This window comes from Aphelocoma coerulescens, chromosome 5 (genome assembly GCF_041296385.1).
Source record: "Aphelocoma coerulescens isolate FSJ_1873_10779 chromosome 5, UR_Acoe_1.0, whole genome shotgun sequence".
Taxonomy (NCBI): Eukaryota; Metazoa; Chordata; class Aves; order Passeriformes; family Corvidae; genus Aphelocoma; species Aphelocoma coerulescens.
The window spans coordinates 42,319,880-42,339,843 of record NC_091019.1 but is presented as its reverse complement, the minus strand read 5'-3'; the positions used below and the strand labels follow the sequence as shown (position 1 = coordinate 42,339,843).

Sequence of the window (19,964 nt, the reverse complement as noted above, 5' to 3'; positions counted from 1 at the left end):
ACGATGGTTTAGGCTTAAAGCTTTTACCAGCATGTAGACTTAACAGCACCTAACATCGATAGCTTAATTTAAACAATTTAACAAAAGATTCTATAGAATTTACTATAGCACAACAGCAACTCACTTATAGGCCTAACTTACTTACAAATCTAAAGTACTTAATCCAAGAGCAACATTCATAGTACAGTTGGTATAGCACATTTACACTTGCATGCACACAGATCTTAAGGACTATGTACAAGGTATATACCTGTAAAAAATTCCCCTTGAGTTCAGTGAACTACTCATGTCAGATGCCTTTGCATCTTCTCAACAAGTGAAGGGGCTGATCCTCGAGCAGTGGGGGTATCAGCCCAGGCTCCAATGAGCCTCTGAGTACAGCAAACTTGAGAGTTTGCTGCCTCTGAGAGGTGTGTCACTCAGAGGGAGATTGCTGGCTGCAGCTGACTGGTGGTCCAGGAGAGTTCAAAGGGTCTCACTTCCCACTGCTGTTTATAGGGCTACAAGGGAGTTGAATTTAGTCATAGTAATTTTCCATTCTGTCCACAATTTGGGTTGGTAACTTTCTTTGAAAGTTCGATTACAACTTCAGTTACCAGTTCCACTTGGGCTGTTATTCATGCAAGAAAAATAAGTTTCCAAGGTTGTTCATTAAAAAACAGAAGCTCATTAGATAGCACAAGTTCCTGGGACTAGACAGTGATTTCTGTTTCTGATAAGCTCAAGAGGAGCTTAGCCCAGGTGGTTTGTCAAGGCCAAGGCCTAACGAGCATTTCTAAAATGACAGTGCAGTCCAAGGGGGTAGGGAGGAATACACCACCACAGAACACCCTGCATCTACATATAGTTGTTCTTGCCAGGCAAGGTTCAGTGCTGGTCCAGGCTTCCTGTGACTCAGCTTGTGAAAATTGTGTCAGCTGGGCTTCTTAACAATTCCAGCTTGCCCCAGGCCTGTTTCTCTCCTACTTTACCAACAATATCACTTGTCAGTAATTTGAAATATTTGAGGTCTGTATGGATATGTGGAGTGTATCAATAGATTGAGATTATATTTGTGGCTCAGCACTGATTGACTGTTTAATCAAGCTACTTTATTTTTCTGTGGCTTTCTTTTCTGTTCTTCCTCAGTATGTTGGTTTTGTTATTTTTAAGCACATTTTCCCAAGAACAGAGGCTTGGGAGCCTCTCTCTGTCTCTCCTCCCTTCCCTAATAGTTTTCGGCCCATTCCAATCAAATCTAATAGAAACATGTTTCAAAGCTGTTCATTTTGTGTATGTTTAATGATGATAGGCTAAGTAAAGGAGATAGAGTGGGTGGGACTTTCGGTGCTCTTACTCTGCAAGTAAAGACTTCGTGAGAAGAAGCATTAGATATGAAGGAACCAGCAGCAAAGAGAGATGTTAAGAAATTCATCCTAAACTTGAGAGAAACATCAGCTGAAGTTTACATCTTGGGATAAACTAGCAAGTGCTCTCAGGAGACATGAGTAACAAAACAGTCTCAATTCATTTACTATTTCTGCAACTACTCATGCTGCTTGGACTCACCATATCAGCAAAAGGATTGTGTTTTATGACATACTGTTCAGCTCACACACACTATCAAAATTATTTGAGAGCCATGTGAGTGCTAACAGTTCTAATTGTTCTGAATGCATGTACTGTTCGTGACCTTCAGAGAAATTCGAGATTTGAGCTTCTCTACAGGTCTTCAGTGTGTTTTTTTTGTCTTTTTTTTCAATGGGAGAAAAACAAGCAAACTTGCAGTAGTTGGCTTTGAATGGCTGCTGGTTTTTATATTGTAAATGTGCCTAGAGGTACATGATAGGTTCCTCTTAAATGGAAATTAAATTAAATTAAAACAAAACTTCTTCCTGCCAGTTGAGCCACTGCAAAATCAAGATTCTGCTGTTTCAGGGGCTCAGCCATTTTTAAACTGATTTTCCATCAGTCTTAGAGAGTAGTAAATTCAACTTTTAAGTGTTTTGATACCTCTGAAGCATTTGTTTCTGAAGATGTGAACAAGAGCAAAAAAAGACATGAATTCAAGAACTGATAAAAAACTTCTGATTGTGAAAAGGAACTTAACATTGGAATACATATATAAAATAACTGTTTAATTTGTAAATACTAAATCAGAGGTTTAATGCTGATAATGCAATTTGTTCTCGTTTTCTTACAATTAAAGGTTAGAGTAAAAAGTATTTACACTAAGCTTACAAGAGCAAGCTTGCAGAGAATATCAGGACTAAATAATGTGAAGACTCAGTTCACAGAATGAGAAAGGTTGTAGAGGCACATAAATGAGCAATCACCTGTCTAGTTCCTCCTTCCTTAGGAGGAACTTTCTAAAGAAGTGAAGGCATTGTAAGTGAGAATATTATACACACAGTATGTAAATAAAAAGTAGTAATGTTAATGATTGAATACTAATTCATCTTGAGCTTTTGGTGTATTACACGATTCTAAGTTGTGCATGACATGATCCTAACCACATAAAATTGTTACAGCTCCCAGTACTTATGGCTTTTTATTGTGTTGCTAACATGTATTGGGTACCTGAAGGTTTATATATGTGAATTACTAGTACAGTATTTTTTTGAGTTACAATTATATACACACATTGCTAAAAAAACAAACCAAACAAAATACCCAAACACACCATAGTTATTGAGACAAAGTTTTGTGAAAAATTCATCTGGATGGTACATGACTGTAGACAGTAGTGCTGTTAATATCTAATGGGCAAAAGTAGCTGCATAAAGCCATTACTTCATGTATCTCTGCTGCTTTTGTTCTTTTTGTAATAAACACTTCCATTTTTGAAGAAGAAAGAAGTTGAGGCTAGCTGTTGTATCAGAAGAAAATATAATAGCTTTTTTTCTCCCTCCTTTAGGTAAGTGGGTATTAGAAATTACAGTAATTTTGGCAAGAGTTCAAGGGTTAATGTAACAGATAAATAAAAGGAATTTTCTGTAAATTGAGCCCTGCATTATTTCACTTGTCTTGCCTTTCCAAACCTAACTCATTTAATTTTAAAAAGTAAATACTTAAATTCTTCCTGACAGTGTGCTTTGCTTTTACTATCGTTTATTACTTCAATTATACTTGGTATCGCTTAGAACAATCTGCCATTTGGAAATTTCAGTATAGCCTGCAGCTTAGTTTAAAGTCTGGCTGCTATTGTAACATGTACAGCATATGACACTAATGTATCAAAATTAGATTTGATCATCCCTCCTGGTTATATTTATTTCACGTTTCTTTTGTATTCAGTTAACATAAACGTATTAGGAGAGCTGACACATGATGATGGTTATAGAGTAAGAATATTTTAAAGTATTTTGAGTTAAATTTGAAATTTCAGGTAACCTAACAGTCGGTCATTTTTATATATTTGTTCTAATGGAGTAGAGTTTCAAAGCAAGCCTGAAAAAAAAAATCTGTTTTCTCTTTTGTCTCCTCAGGGCTGTCTTCCCGACAGCTCAAGTTTAAAATGGCTAAAACAGAGCTCTTAATCTATTTCTCATTGCCACCTTTCCGGATCATCACAGATAACATGACCATTGTGCCTGTCACTTGTGCCCATAGCCTGAAATAATCTTTAATTTGGTCCACTTTCTGGATTCTTACATTCATTCTGTGCTTACGACTCTGCTTTTTCCCACTTAATATTTCTTCCAACATAGCCTTTCCATACACACAGTTAAAATTTATTCTCTATATCATAAAGTGTTGTTTTGGTTGCTGAACCTTCCTTTCTCTGGTCTTGACACTTTCGTTCTTGAAGAATGCTGATATAAATGACATTTTCATAATCTTTAACACCTTTTACAGCTTCTTTGCATTTGTCCATCTCCATTTTGTGTCATGTCTTATGCTTAGGTAATAAACTCTCTAGGGCAGTTTGATCTGCATTTAGAGTGTTAGAATACTGGTGTGTAACCTATAGTTCCAGGTGTTTCCAGTGTATTATCAGTTGCTCAAAGTATAACATTTTTTAGGACTTTTTATTATTTATATTACTGCAGTGACTCATGTCTCTGGTACTGATTTGCCCTTTGTTAGGCTTACTGTGATGTATGCACATAAGAAGTTGTAAATTCAGGAAAGCAAGGTCAGTAAATAAGTGTGAAGACAACTGGTGGTGAGTTTTGAATAACCATTAACACAGAACTCAGTCTTGACAGCTGTCTATTCTGTGTGCACTAAATCCCATTCTGTTAGATAACACTGGGACCACACCTTCTTGGGAAATCATGGTTTTGTCTGTCCTTAAGGTTTCAATGAGCAGAGGTGGTTGTAGCTCAGTATCTTTGTCCTACTTGTGTCCAGGGCACTGAATTCTGGGATGCTTCCAATTCAATACAAGAAATAAAGAATCCAGATTAAAGTTGAAAGAGGTCAGGCCCTGGCTCTCATGTGGTGTAATAATTACACTGAATGATGGATTCTCAAAGTGTTTGCTGTGCTTGTAGGAGATCTTGGTTGTTTAGCACTGCAGAATTTCAAGGTCCTCAAGTGAAAAATTGAGAAGAAATTTGAAATTCTTCTTTCTAAAAAGTTTATGCAAAACTTAGCAGATGAAGTAAGCCAGGAAAGCTTTTCAAGTCAATTTCAGGTATCAGATCTCTTCCATGAATCGAGTGTTGTTGATGAGTCAAGTTACCACCATTCATGCTTTTTCAGAAGCTTTGCTTGCTGACTGAGGTGGGGACATCTGAAAGAAGCAATAAGGAGTACTGTGTTAGTAGTGTCAGAGCTGATTCTGATCTAATCTTGAAAAAAGAACAGAATGACTTATCTAGAACTTAGTTATTCTCCAAACATAAATATTAAATCAGCAACACACAACCTTGGTTTTTTGTCTATTATTTTTTTCAGTCATCTGACCACCTATAATAGAAGCAAGGTTTTGATCCTGAGTACTTTTCATTTTGTTATGTACCACCATTCATAATTTATACCATCATCCGCCTACTTGCACCCTCTGATTTTGACTCTTAATCCACTACATGTCACAGAGATGCCATTCTACATTTGACTCAAACTGGGTCATTACCAGATCATTCTGGATAGTAATCATGAGGTGAAATACATTTGACAAGACTTGGAACTTTGAAATAGTCTGATTCATTTTCTTTTTCCTCTGAAGAAGTTTCTGGTTTTCGCCTGGAATGTATTCTCACACATATATATATGAGTATTAAGCAAACTTTGAAATTGGAAAGAAAAGTTGCTGATGGCTTTGGTACACTTGGCATCCAAAAATATGTGTCCCTTGTCAGTAATCCTGCTGAAATAACCGCACAGTACACTTTTATCACAGCAAAATCTGTATCAGTCTAATGTGAAAGCATGCATCAGTAGTGATGCTCCATCTGCATAGCTTTCACAGAAGTGCAAGAACTCGTGTCCTATCTGATTAACTGCAGGTATCAGTAACAGGTACGCAGGGGCAACCTCTGATCAATTCAATTCAGAGGCACTGATGCCCTCAAGAAGCTGCAATATCTAAACTCTCTATATGTTCTGGAGTTTAAAGCTATTTATTTGGCATGTACATTGTCACCATCATTTGTTTCTAACGGTCTGTGAGTTTATTGTCTCTGAGTCCAAAGATGGCAAGTAAAGGAGGAATAATTCTTTTAGTAAATAGTTCAATATTGCTGAATTATGAAAGGTGCAGTGCAGTGATGGTGTATCAGTGCCAGTTCTGCTTTTTGGCAGTTGGTTCAATGAGTTCAGTCCGTGCTCCAGATGGCCATCCCTCAATGTAGGATCATGTGGGTTTTTTACATTCCACAACACTTCATGTCCAAACTGATTTGCCTCATGCTTTCTCTTTGGCTAGGCAGCCTCATTCTCCTTGAGCTTTTTGCTTGCTTTAAGTGCGAGCCAGTCAATCCCTGATACCTTATCATTGTCGTATTTCAACAGCTATTTTGACCATCACTTCGCTGAGGAAGCAAAATGGGAATTTTTTTTTTTTAATCTGAGGTGCAATTCCTCACTGACTTCTCTGGTGATAAAACCAGTTTAAGATGTGACAACCCTGCTTTCCACTCCTGTCATGCTTTAAAAAAAGGTGCCAACAAGTTGTTTTCTTGGGCTATGTTTGAGACCAGTACAGTGAAATGAGCTGAATTTAAAACAAAAACCTGGCATGTATTTCCCCCACTTGGATCACATCTGTGATCCATTTTAAAAATTATCTCATGCCTGAAGAGAGAAATTGGTTAACTGTGGCCAAAGGAGAGGAGGCCAAGGATAACAATTTATTAGACAGCGATGCTAGAGGAGACTGAAGTGAAGCTGAGCTTTGCGTAAACTTAAAAGATAGAACTCTACCCTGATGAAAATCAATGGATGAGGCTGTTCTGGTGCCAAAGTGCAAGGTTTCTTTAACTAATGTTTTGCTACAAAATGAAAAGGTTAGAAGGCAAAGTTGCTTTTCTCGTGATTTTGGAGGAGGAGTTGGAGGATTTTTTTGTTGTATATTTTGAAGTTTATCTTATCAAGTCCTCCAAGCTATAGCCAGGAAAGAAAAAAACAACTGAGTGTGCTTCATATCACTCTCTTATTGCACTTATTGACTTTATTGCTTTCTACAGTTACTGGAAAAGAGGTTGTAGTGATGTGGAGGTCAGTCTCCTCTCCCAAGTAACGAGAGACAGGATGAGGAAATGGCCTCAAGTTACACTAGGGGCAGTTTAGACTGGGTATTAGGAAAAGCTTCTTAACAGAAAGAGTTGTCAAATATTGGAACAGGCTACCCAGGGAAGTGGTGGAGTTGTCATCCCTAAAGTTATTTAAAAGATAATATTGATATGGTACTTAGTGACATGGTTTAGTGATGGACTTGGCAGTGTTAGATTAACAGATGGACTTTGTGATCTTGGAGGTCTTTTCCAGCCTAAATGATTCTATGATTCTGAAGTAGGAGAGGTTCAATTTTGCAGTTAATTTTCTTTTATGATGTTTGTCATTGTTAAGTATTATCCAAGGTTCCTGCAGCTGCTGTTTGCATGTTGCACATCAGCTATTCAGGTTGCTGTCTGGCTTTATTCTAATCTAGTAGAATAAAGCTCAGTGTAGTGACTGTTGTTATAACCTATTCTTTGGCTGAGTTTGGTTTGAGTGTTGGTGCAGGAGCATCCCTAAGTGTTGTTCAAAATAATTCAGCCATCTACACAAGATGCAAGAACAGCTGACTTCAAAGGCACCACAGCCATTGTAGTGTAGGTGTATGTACAATCTGGTCCAGGCAAAACAAATGACTTGTTGAGCATCAAAGAAGAGATAGGGTTTTGAAGCCACCTGTCCTTTGCCTAGTCCAACATGGAAGAAAATCCTTTTTTTGTAGAAATACAACCCCGTTCTTCAGTCTGATACAATTTAAAGCTAACAGAGAAGAGCCGAGACAGCTTCTTTTTCTCTTTTTTCTTTTTTTTTTTGTTTTTTTAAAGTCTGCTACTGACAACTGGTGTAAGCTTTCAGATAAGACAAAGGTAGCATTCCAGGAGGTTTCATAAAATAAACAAGTGAATAATTGCAATTAAATTTCTCTGAAGACTGTGCATGTGTTTTGCTTTTATTTAAAGTGCAGTTGTTCTGAAAGTGCTATGGCAAATTGTTGGCTTTTTGTATAAAATAGCTTCTTGTATGTGCTCAGATTGGAATTTTATGTTACCTGTTAGCAGCGGTTCACGGTGCAGTCCTTTGAATAATATCAAGGCAATTGTTTGACAAATTCCACCTACCTAAAGCTGTGGAAACAAGCTGAAAACAGAGGGTGAAGACATTTGTCAATAACTAGTGATGCACTAGGAGATAAAAAAGATATTCCAGTTTGAATTTTCAGAAGTAACCCTTACTGGAAAGAATCTCCCATTTAATAATCTGAATGTATTTGATCAGCATACATAAAGCCTCTCTCCGTGATGTGAACATTTGTTATCTGATTATAATGTTTATCAGAAGGAGTGTTTTGGATCTTCAATGCAGATAATTCCAGAGTGTTCAAGGAATTCCTTAATCTGGTTATATGATTACATCTGAGGATACAGCATGGATTTTGAGGAACCCATTCAGCCATTCTGAGCCAGATCAAGAGCCATTTTGTAGTTTGTGGGGGAGCAGGGTGTTATTTTACAAAAGTATACAGGTTTCATTGAAAAGGAGCATTTATCTTAGTTATTCTGGGGGCTATGGAGAATGCAGTAGCTATTCTCATTTAAAAGCTTTTTGTTTGTGGTAGGCACTTTGGAATTTGGCTAGAATGGTGAGGTTAATTCTCAGATATGTAGCTTTTAAACAGATGTTCATTCGTATACTTTAGAAGTTCATACAGAATTTAATAGTTTTCTGCCTATCAGTGATGGAAGTCTTGAACACATTTTAGTAAATCAGGTTGAACCACTCTGCATTCTTGAGATAGTATCAACAAAATGTTAGCTTTTAGCAGAAAATGGATATTCACATATATGTTAAATTAAAGGGAAATTAACACCAATGTATAAAAATCTGTAGCACAAACCAGTACTCTCAACTAATACACTGAAATTGTAAAAGAACTGTACTGTACTTTGCTTATTTTACTCATTTTTCTTCATGTGTTTTTAGTGGGTTTTTCCTTTTAAAATATGTACATTTAATATAGCTGTGTGGCTATAGAATATTAATTAAGAATATTTAAATTGATGGCATTTTATCCCTTGTTTACCAGCTAAGACATTTAGGAAATGATGAAGTACACATTGTCTGGTCAGAACATACTCGAGATTATAGAAGAGGAATAATTCCAACAGAATTTGGTGATGTTCTTATAGTTATCTATCCCATGAAAAACCATATGTTCAGTATCCAGATCATGAAAAAGCCTGAGGTAAGAGTTTGTTTTCTTTTGTGTTCCTTTCATGTGTTTAACGTGAACTGAGTTTTGTTTAGAATTGGAGGTTTTGGTATAATAGATTGATCCAACAAGATGATAGACAGTTGCAGTGGTGGTAGGAGGGAAAAGGAAGAGCTGAGTGAGTACAGTGCATAGTAAAATACGTAACTTGAAATTGCAAAGGCCTGATGCTGTAAAGTATATCTGCTACCAACATATTCTGGAAACAAAGCTAGAATATTCTGCATAATAATTTAAATATTACAGTAAACTTGTCAAATTTTTTTTATCAAATTTGATACATAACTGAGGTGGTTGAATAATGGCCTGTTCCAACTTCCTCCATCCACATCATATTCCCCCTTTTTTCCTCTCAAACCTATTTTTTACTTTCTTCTTAACTCCACACAAGAATTTGGAGATGAATTCAGTAAAGCAAGACCATTCAGCCCTTAGGCATATGAACACACATTCTTTCTAATGACTACTCCTCAAATGTCAGTGCTGACCCTGTTCTTAAAACAGTGGTTTAGGGTAGTGAACACTGACTGAGTAAAAGTAGTCATGAGTTTTTGTACTACCTAACTTCTGTGTGTGCTGTCACTTGCCATGAATTTCTATACTTTAAATATTAAAACTGTTACTACAAGCACTAATATTAATAAATGAGGTATGACATAAATAGGATTACCTCTTTATGACGATTGCCTCTATCTATTGATATGCCTGAAATGATAATCAGTCTTGTTACTGTTGGATTACTTACATTTTTAGCTAATAAGTATATTCTTTATCTTACTACTTTAAGTACAAATAGTTCTATTATTGGGAGCATGCAGGTTAAGAAGGAAAGCAAAAACTGCTGAAAACAGGGATTATTATTAGTCCAAAAAGAAGTCCTTGTATGTGAAAAAAGTGCCTTCCATTAGATTTCCGTATTCTCAAAACTACGTTAAATGACTAATGGCAAAAATAATACGGGGTCTAAAATTCCTTTGCAGCATTTGTTTCCTCTTAGCAGGAAGAATATTTAGTGTACACTCTGCTCCCTTTGCTGAGCTGATGCACAAATTTTGATGCTCTTCTCCTGCTTTACGTCAGCAGCTTCAGAACTTTATTCACATGTACAGGAAATGAAGATACTTAATACTGAATGTTTTTTGGGGTTTTTTTTTAATTGCAAAATGATGATTGATTAGAGAGAAATGTGATGCCAAAACATAAGATCTATCTGTTCTGTTCACCTTTTGGGGGCTAGCTATACTAAATATTGAGGTTTTCCACTGATCTCACGAATAAGGTTTTACAGTTAGTCCCCAGAGAGGCTAAACATTCACCACGGATTTCTTCTCTAAAGGACTTTTATAGTCTTTCTGTTTAGGTAATGTAGAAAGGAAGAAGAACAGATAGAAGAAAAAAAAAGAAAATAGGAGGTGAGGGTCAATACACCAATAATTGTATGTAAGTTGGTCCTTATAGACATGTTAAGAACTAGAGCCATGATAAAAATTTTTTTAAGATTTGAATTATTTCTTTTGCTTCCTACCATCTACAATATTATCATCTAGCCTTTCAACTTCATACACATCATATGCATGACTGTTCCTAGGACTTTTGCAGCAAATGTTGGAAATGATCTTTGATGAGACATAGTATTCAAATAGTTGCTTAATTTTTTTCAAATGCTGTGTTATCTGTTGCCAAGGATATCAAGCAGTTATATGGCTGTATATTTCCACGAGAGAAAAGGTCTGACTTGCAACACAATAACTGGTTTGATTATCTAGCAATGAGGAGGGAAGAAGACATATATTTGAGTGCTCTATTGTTAATGTTGATTGCTAATTGTTATAGCTACGATCTTACTTTATGTTGAACTTCTTAATTTTTTATTCAGGTTCCATTTTTTGGTCCACTCTTTGATGGTGCTATTGTGAATGGAAAAATTCTGCCTATTATGGTTCGTGCAACAGCTATAAATGCAAGCCGTGCATTGAAATCATTAATCCCATTATACCAAAACTTGTATCCTTTCACTCAAATGGTTTCCAAGGGATATACATTCCCTTGCAGTTCTACAGATATGATCTTCATGTTTTCTTTTTTTTTTGATTAATATAGGGAAAATATTTTATTTAAATGGTGATGGTGCCCTTAGGGAACTTAAACCCATAGAAGAGCATTCAGATGAAGACCACCTTTTAAAAATTACATAAATAATAGATTAAGTGTTGAAAAATTGCCTGTTCCTAATGTTTTATAACATGAACTTGTCACTTTTTGTTAACAACATTATTTTTTTGTGAGTAGTCTTTCTAAAATAGGAATATCATGATGTTAATAATCCTTCTTTCCTTAAGATATTAAGTATTTATCCAGTATTAGTGTGACTTAGTTTTATTTTTGAGTTTCAAGAATGCTGCTTTCCTTCAAGGTGAGAAGTTTATTAAACTTCTGTCATACACATTTTGTTACTCAGCTCAGAATACAAAGTTGATGTCGAAATCATGTCAGTGTCTTTGTAAATGTGTCAGAAAAGGCTGTCTCGTTGTTGTTGTTGTTGTAACTATTTTTGGAGGGGCTGCTCTTGGAAGAATAGATTTATCAACCATAAATTAAAAAACATAAGGTAAGTCAGTCACACCCTTTTCCCTATTTAACATTGAGTTCTGTTATATACCTATTAGTTAAGTCAACAAGAAGTTTTTGAATTTCATAAATTGAAAGATAAGTTTAAATTTTGATCCAAAAGAATTCTGTGCTTATTTTCCAACCAAGCCGTAAATACTAATACTTGTCATGTGATAGATTGTTGCTAAAATATTGTTTTTTCTATTGGTGACTGTTAATACTTGCAGAGTTTTGGATTAGATATGATGAAATGGATTTACAGATGAATGATGGATGTGTTTTATGTGATCACATTAAGTGACGTTTGTGCCATTTCTGTAGATGACACATGTTGATTCATTGTATTTTCATGTTTGGAAAGGTCCGATCTTTCTGTCATTACTCAAGTAGCTTAGTCAAAGAATTTAAAATGTATTATCGTCATCAACAACTATCAAAAGTGATGGTTTAGAGCATTATATTGATGTATAGTGATGAGCAATTGGAAAACTATTTACTTTGAAATAGTAAACTTGCAGTACCAAAAGAACCCCACAGACTTGTAGGTTTAAACTTCACAGAATATGAAAGGTTTATTAAATTCCTTGGATGTAGCTTGGTTTATTAAATTCCTTGGATGTCTAGGAATCAGCCAGTTCCAGAGAACTGTGCACTGTGTTTTTAATTCAGTTTTCCAAATTGCACTTTTTAATATGCATCAAAGCACAGTATGTCATTTATGACATAGTGTGGCCTCCATTAAAATGCTGATATGTCTCCTAGTATGGTTAGCATGGTAAGTGGAAAGCATTATGTGTATCTGATTTTAGGTAGCATTGGTTGGTGGGTTTCATGTCATCACTTGGTAAGCTTACAAACTACCAGTTGGCTGGGCACTGATATTAAAGGGTGGCTTTGTTGAATCGTCAGTGGAATACTTTTTTCACCTGGCTTGGAGAATCTTAGATTTACTGTTAGGTGTAATAATTTAAAAATTAAAATGGGGTTGTAGGAAGTTCTTTAAAAGCTGTTTGCTTGGTGTGAAATTAGAGAAAAACTCAAACTTTCCTGGCTTGAATTAGGCTCTGGTGGAGTCAGTTGTGTCACTGGAGAACAGCAAAAAATGCTAGGCCAGACTTTGAAGTTTAAGTCTCAGTAGTTTAAAAACCTCTTGATTAAAAATGTCATGGACATGCTCTTGGTGTTCAACCTGTGGCCAGACTTGAGGCCAAGAGGGAATTTCCCTCATACAAGAATGGCTAAGACTAGTGGATGTTTCCTGTAACATGGACATAGTCTGTTATCTAGGAACATTTGAAAGTTGAATCTGATTATGTTCCTGTGATAGCACAGAGCTGAAGACGTCAAGGACTGTCTTGATTGTCCCCTGCTTTTTTCCTCCGGGACATTTTAGCTATGGCTGCAGCAGTTCACTACTGGCTTTTAAGTTTGTAGTCGACTAAAGGGTGTGGGGAACAGGCGTTTTTGGTCTGTGGTTAAATAGGTTTTCTGGAGACACTACTGGAATTAATGTCTCTTGCAGAAGACAGACAGGATTCACTAACCAAGGTGGCCTTTCCTCATGTTGGAGTATTGCTGGAGCAAAGAAAAAGAGCTCTCAGAGTGATGAAAACAATACATTTGAAGAGGGAGGGAAAAGGGAACAAAAAAGCTATGTTTCAAAAGGTACATGAAATGGAAAAGTGAAGCTGATGATCAAGGATTTGCACAAGTCCAGGACCATAACAGTGTCAGTGAAAGAGAATCTGGACATGATGTTCTTGAAACTGATCTTCATTTACTTACTTACGAGTGTCTAATATACTGAGCAGTGTTAGTTTATTAGGAACTCAGATGATGGTTAGTAGATATCCAGTTGAATGTGGATGTTAAGGGCACAAGAGTACTTGAGACTTGTCAAACAAAACAGATGTCAGGCACTACATTTCTGTATTAGCTCTTCTTATTACAGTAGTAGACCACCAGAAATAGTTAATTTGAAAGCCAGCATCAGTGTACGGATACCTCTCTGTCTGCAGATATGTGGTTTGTTTTATGGTGCTGTGTAATACATGGTGGGCACTTTTTAACGTAGTACAGACTTAAAGATATATATGTAGGCCTGTGCTTATCCACTTTTGAAGAATGTTTATAGTATCACATTGTAGATCTTGTGGTGACAGATCACTGTAAACTCTTAATTAAAGACTGTGTTGATTTGCTTGCGTATGGGATGGAAAAAATTGGCACTGAGGTTGGCCCTCCGACTTCCAAGGAGAGCTTATCTACCATCCGAAACAGTGCATTTTCTAAGTGCAGACCTGACTGAAAAAATCATCTGTCATTTGTAATCAGCAGGGATATTCAGACCTCTTCACGTAACCTGATTGCAACTTTTTCCTTAATGCGCTGGTCTGTTAATCACAATGTGGCAATGGTAGTATGTGTGAATGGTATAATAATGGTTGCATGGATACCAGAAATTCTGCTCATCTCCCTCTTATAGCCACCTCCAACTTTGAGTATGTGCTGTACAGTCTGAAGTAGCTTTCTGAGACTGACATATTCTGTCAATCACCTTCCTCTTTCTGACATGATTTTGACATTTCTGATAGGATACTTAGATAGCAAAACACTTTGAAGGTTTGATTTGGTTAATGATTTTTAAAGATTTTATCTGCTCTGTGGTTTTATTGTTTGCTCAGAATACTATAATATGTTTCTGTATGGTCATGTTCTAAGATTAAAAATTTACTTAATTTTTTGGCAGACATTAGTCATGCATGGCAGGTGTCTTTCTTTATTTGGTTCTTGACATGCTCATTGCTGCAGCTGTGTGAAGAGAATATTGCTATTTTGGGTGGAGTTTTTGCATTGGTGTGTAGAATTTGCTTTAGTTTTTGCTTCCGGGATTCTCTGGTCCCCCAATAATTTTTGGTGGCCTGGCTCTCTTATGCCAGTAGCCCCTCAGGAACAGGTGGCACACATGCACACAGAAGGAGGTGACAAACACAAAATACTTGTGGTGTCTTGCTAGTGAAGCAGCAGTAGCCCCCCTCTCTGTCTCATAGCTGATGTGTTTCTTCTCATTGCATTTACCATTGTCTTAAGAAGTGCATGCTTATCTCCTGAGTATGCTCCAGCTGCATATATGCTAGGAAAACTTCTGCCACTCATAAATGCAGGTGCAATAATGGAACTAAATGTTGAGAACAATCACATTTTCATTATGATGGAGAAGAAGGCCAATATTTAGGGATTGTTAAATACTCTTTATTTACTACATTGCATTGAAATTCTTGTATGAATAGTTTTATTCATGGCTTATGTCTCAGAGCAAGCACTTTGTCACATTCTGAATTCAGAATCAACCATGTGTGGGAAATGAATCAATACTAAATATTTGGATCATTAGAAATTGTGGCTTCATATAAAATTTTATTTAAACTTCCTGAATAAACAGCAGATGTCAGCCAGATGCCAAGAGGTACATCTTGACATAGTAGGCACCTTCAGTGATTCAGCTTTTTACAAGTATTGCAACAAAGCAGGACAAATACTAGAAACCTTGTGGGAGTGAAATTGCAATTGTGAAACAATTAGTGTCACTTTTTTCATTGTACACAAATTCTGGAGTGTTAACAATTATTCCAAACTATCTGCACTTCAGATAGTGCAATTCAGACACTGTGCTTTCTGTCTTAGTTAGTATTTTCCTATTACAGATGCTACCTAAGACACATGGTAAGAAGCTAGACACACAGTAAGAAATCCTCTTTAACATCTTTTAAATCTGAAATTTATAGACATTTTAGAATACGTGGAAAATGCATGACTGTTTTATCCTTAATCATCATAGCATAATTTTCACTTCTTTCTAATAATCTCCAGTCTTTGACCTATTGCCAAGAACTTTTGTTTCTTTTTGGAGATTTTTTTTTTGGTCACATGAAACCAATTCATGTAAATAGCAAAAAAAAATAATGCTGCTTTAATTATTCCATCTAAAAAATGTTACAGAGTAAATCTTAATCTGAATGATAAGATAAATTCATCTTTGTTATCAAAACTGAAAATTTGACATCCTCCTAACTTTCTTGATAATGTATGACTTACCAGTTGGTACTTGATGTATTGTAACTAATCTTTTGACAGTTGTCTTCCAGAGAAAGGGAAGGTATTAATCCCATGTGGTGTCTGACAAGGCAGTAACTTATTTATGAATAATGTCTATGAGTGGTTTGTTAAAAGTTTGCTCTGTATTAGAAACTGATTGCTCAGAAAAAGCTTTTTTTCTTGAGGTGATACTCAACTGCCTCAAGAAAGGGTTTTATTAGAACTGGTAGTGTCGCTGTCTGTTGTGCCTGCTTGACCATCTCCTGCCTCAAGATAGAATTGCAGGCACTAGAAAAGGGAAGAAAGTGTTCTTTATTAATGACATACAGTGAGAAAAGGGTATTCTTCAGATTTCTGGCAACATTTGTTTCACTTAATTAAGAATATTTGTTTTATTTGCATTTTCAAACTGTAACTTGTGAAGATTTTGAAGATTTCTCACTAGTACAGAAACTTAGAAGTTAAAACTGGATAGCACTGATTTTGGCAGTGCCAGTTTCCCTTCTTCCAGTAAGTTTTCTATCTTAAAGCTCCATGAGCATCTGTAAGAAGAAAAGTGAATAGAGTGATACTGCATCAATGACAACTGTGTATCAACAAAGGGGAGGGGCATAAGGATTGCTCACTCTCATAGTTTTGGTGTAGTGAAAGGAATAATGCATGAAATTATAATTGCTCTTCTAGTATTTTCTGGTTTCGAATTTTTTTCATCTGCCATATGCCAAGACTACAAAGTTTGATGTATTTCTGGTGATATATTTTTGACACAGGACATTTAATAAGGTTTTAACATAGCTGTTCCTCATTTTTTTTCTGTCATCACAGCTGAGAAGATAACATTAAAATAACACTTGATAAACTTTTTAAAAACTACTTCATATATTTTATACAAATAATTTAAAATTTCGGAATTTCAGTGAATATTTATTCTATCCCTGATGCCTGCCATTGTAGCCTTATCTGATATGATTTCAAGTAAGAGCCATGGATGAGTTCATCATATGACCCCTGCTTTTTTTTCCAGAAGAAAATACAGTTATTTCTGAAACCTATTTTACTGCTTAGCAGTGGAAATTGTTTTCCTAGTTCAAGCAAGAATCCTAAGGTACAGAATATGATTTTCAGTCTTTCCTGTACTTCGAATTTCTCAGTTGTGCTGTTCTCCCAAATCCTAGTTCTGCTGACAACTTATTTGATATTTTAATAATTATAAATGTGATTGCTAAGTGAAATGCCTGCATACAATGATGTAACATGAAAAACCAAAGATTTCCAAGACGTGTATGAGTATATGATTGTTTAAATGGACTGTTCAGGTATTTCAGTTTCAAGGAGTCATGTAACAATTTTTCTGCACATGATAAGAAACCTAAATATAAGAGGAAAATCTTGTATCTATATATCTCTATAGAGTTGTGTTTGTGTGTGTCTGTGTGTCTCCTTGTAGATATGCAATGCCTGTAATAGCTATATCTTTATTACCTTTACACTACCTTTCCTCTGAAGTAATACAGCAAATTAATGTATTTTCCTGTGTTTTCACTAGTATTTTTGAACAAAAAGAGATTGTTGTAAGGAAAATTGCTGGGAACACACCAGTAAGATATAATACCAGGTTACTTGTGTGACCATGAATGGCTAAAGTGCTCAGAATGGCAAACCACCATTGCCAAAAAAAGCAAAATGCACAGTACTTAAATAACTGCTGCATTTAAGAATGTTCAAGCTCAAGATTAATGTTTTAATATGTTATACAGAAAATTAGTACCGTTTGAAATACCTTATCTAAAAGAATTGTATATACAATGACAATGCAGTGTAATAGGATAATCTAAAATAATTTTTGTATGGATAACATCACGTTGAAGTTTGCCCAATTAAAAAAAGGCTAAATGAAAAAAGAGCTAAGATTCCAAAGCATAAATTGCGCTATTTATGTTCATTAAGTATGGTTTGAAATCCTGTCTTAGGGACATCTTGCCTAACTATATATCTCATGCTGCTCAGTAAATGAGAAGAGTATTGATTGGCATATGCTGCTTAAATCGATCTCCTTGACAGCCAGAATTACAGTAATCTGTCAGTATTAATGACTATCTTTCAAGCCTTGATACCTCTCCTTTTGCTTGTCTCGTCTTGCCTCAGTTCTGTTTGAAGTGCATTTTCTTGAAACCTCTGGTTTTGTCAGGGTAGGTACTTTTGTAGGGTTTTTTGTCCCCTGAGTCCAATTTATTGGCTTGATCATGCAATTAGAGTTAAAATGCAACACCAGGGAGCAAAAGTAGGCAGTGTTCTGAGTAACAATTGGACCTCAGAGGTAGTGCAAGCCTGTTCTCAGCCATCATTTATTAGTTACCTGTTGAAAGAATAAGATTGTTTTGCAATGAATAATTCCAAAGCATCACTTTAAATGCCTTTGATTTTAGCCACTAGAGACAACTGATTGAGCCAGCATTTGTGATAGGCTTTTAAACTCTTGCCTTAGTGTTTGTCATATAGATGCTTCAAATAACTGCTGGAGAAATACTTGCAGATGTGTGTGCCAAGCTGCTGCATTTGCTACATTTTCATGTAGTGAACATAATTTCACAAAATTTCACTTGGTTTTCATGCATTTTTAATTTGAGGAATGAGTGGAAGCGTGAGATTGTATTGTTGATCACAACTCTTTGAGTGTGATCATCCAGACAATTCCTGATCCACCAAGTGGTCCATCCATCAGATCCATGTCTCTCAAATTTAGAGACAAGGCTATCATGTCAGACAGTGTCAGATGCTTTGCACAAATCCAGGTAGATGACATCAGTTGCTCTTGTCTCATGCACCAGTGCTGTAACACTGTAGTAGAAGGCCACCAAATTTGTACATGATTAGTCCTTAGGACAGCCATGTTGGCTGTCTCAAATCACCACCTTATTTCCCATGTGTCTTAGTATAGCTTCCAGAAAGATCTGCTCCATGACCTTGATGGGCACTGAAGTGAAACTGCCTGGCCTGAAGCACATATTAAAGAGGTGCAGTTTAAGCGCATGGGTTTAATAATGCTGTTGTTATCACAAGATATCTACAACATATTTTAATTAGCAGTACCACTTTATTTATTAGCTACTCTTCCCTAATGAAATGCATGAGACTCTCCTCAAAGTGGTAAAAACACAAAATACCAAGTACGCAAAACTGATCAACTGTAGTAATGTAGTTTATACTATTAATTGCACTTATAAAGACCTGAGTGCTCTGTTAATGCTGTGAACAGTTGTAGGGGAGACTCAAATATTTCTGTACTGTTTGGAAAAATACATTCTAGATTCTTTTACTTCTACATTCTTTCATAAATATAATTTATCCATCTGAAGGAGAAATATTGGTTCTACTGATTTCTCTACAAAATATGGGTAGGCTTATGCCGGTGGCATTCTCCTTTAGCATAGAAGGAGGGCAGTGAGCTATCCTGAAAAGCAGTGATGTGCTTTATCAGCATCCTAGAACTTCTGAGTCTGGATATGTCAGTTCGGATCACTTGACAGAAGGGAATTTTTCTTTGTTACAACATATTTTTAAGGGAGAAAATTTTTGTATACTGTAAGCTGAAAGTTAGTAGTGAAATTGCTCATTATAAAATGTGTTTTAGAAGTCTATAAATCCCTTTCTTAAACAAAAATTTGCAGAGAGAAGGCCACAAGTTCTTAAACTGGAATGAAAAAGATAAACTAATCCATTGTTACACAGAGTTGATTGCCTTGTGTGTAACACAAAGTGACAGGTTTTTTGTTAATACCTACTTAACCTTATTAATTAATTAAATATTTGGGGTAACAAAAGCCCTTTGTTAAAATGTTATGGCTCTTGCCCCCTTAAGGTGTTAAAATTCATACAGATTTCTTTGATGCCTCTCAGAAGTCTGTGAATAAAAGCCTGGAAGATTAAACAATTTTTCTTGATATTTCTAAGATGTAAAGAAAGAAATGTTTTTAAACTATTTAAGCCCTGTTTTTACATTGCAAAAAAACAGCATTGTGTATTGATTTAATCCTTTCTTGTTATAAATTCTCATAATAGATAAGGGATGTGCAAACAACTTGGAATATTTGTATGTTAGAACACAAAAAAACATGTATATATAAAAATAAGTATATGGCATTGCATTTGGTTGATTCTGATATTTAAATTGGTAGGAAATGTGGGAGATTATTTATAACAACCAAAACTGGCAAAACCGTAATGGTTGTGAGATAGAGTGATGTTTTCAGATGAGTTGAATAAGATATTGGCAAACTGTTTCTGCATCATTCTGCATATGGTAATCAAAACAGTTGGGGCATGCTTTCCAGTGCCAACAGAGAGA

General features: G+C 35.8%; 1 protein-coding gene across 10 annotated transcripts in view; it reads left to right on the top strand.

The window, feature by feature from the left end:
• The window catches only part of RALGAPA1 (Ral GTPase activating protein catalytic subunit alpha 1), a 130,834-nt gene that overhangs the window by 86,788 nt on the left and 24,082 nt on the right, over positions 1 to 19,964 (top strand). For all 10 annotated transcript variants that reach the window (XR_011151415.1, XR_011151414.1, XM_069017821.1 and 7 more), the window contains 2 exons: positions 8,729 to 8,887; positions 10,791 to 10,918. Coding sequence is in view for 8 of the 10 variants with exons in the window: in XM_069017821.1 (XP_068873922.1) it covers positions 8,729 to 8,887; positions 10,791 to 10,918 (287 nt within the window). In the remaining 2 variants the exon portion in view is untranslated. The remainder of the gene's footprint in view (positions 1 to 8,728; positions 8,888 to 10,790; positions 10,919 to 19,964) is intronic.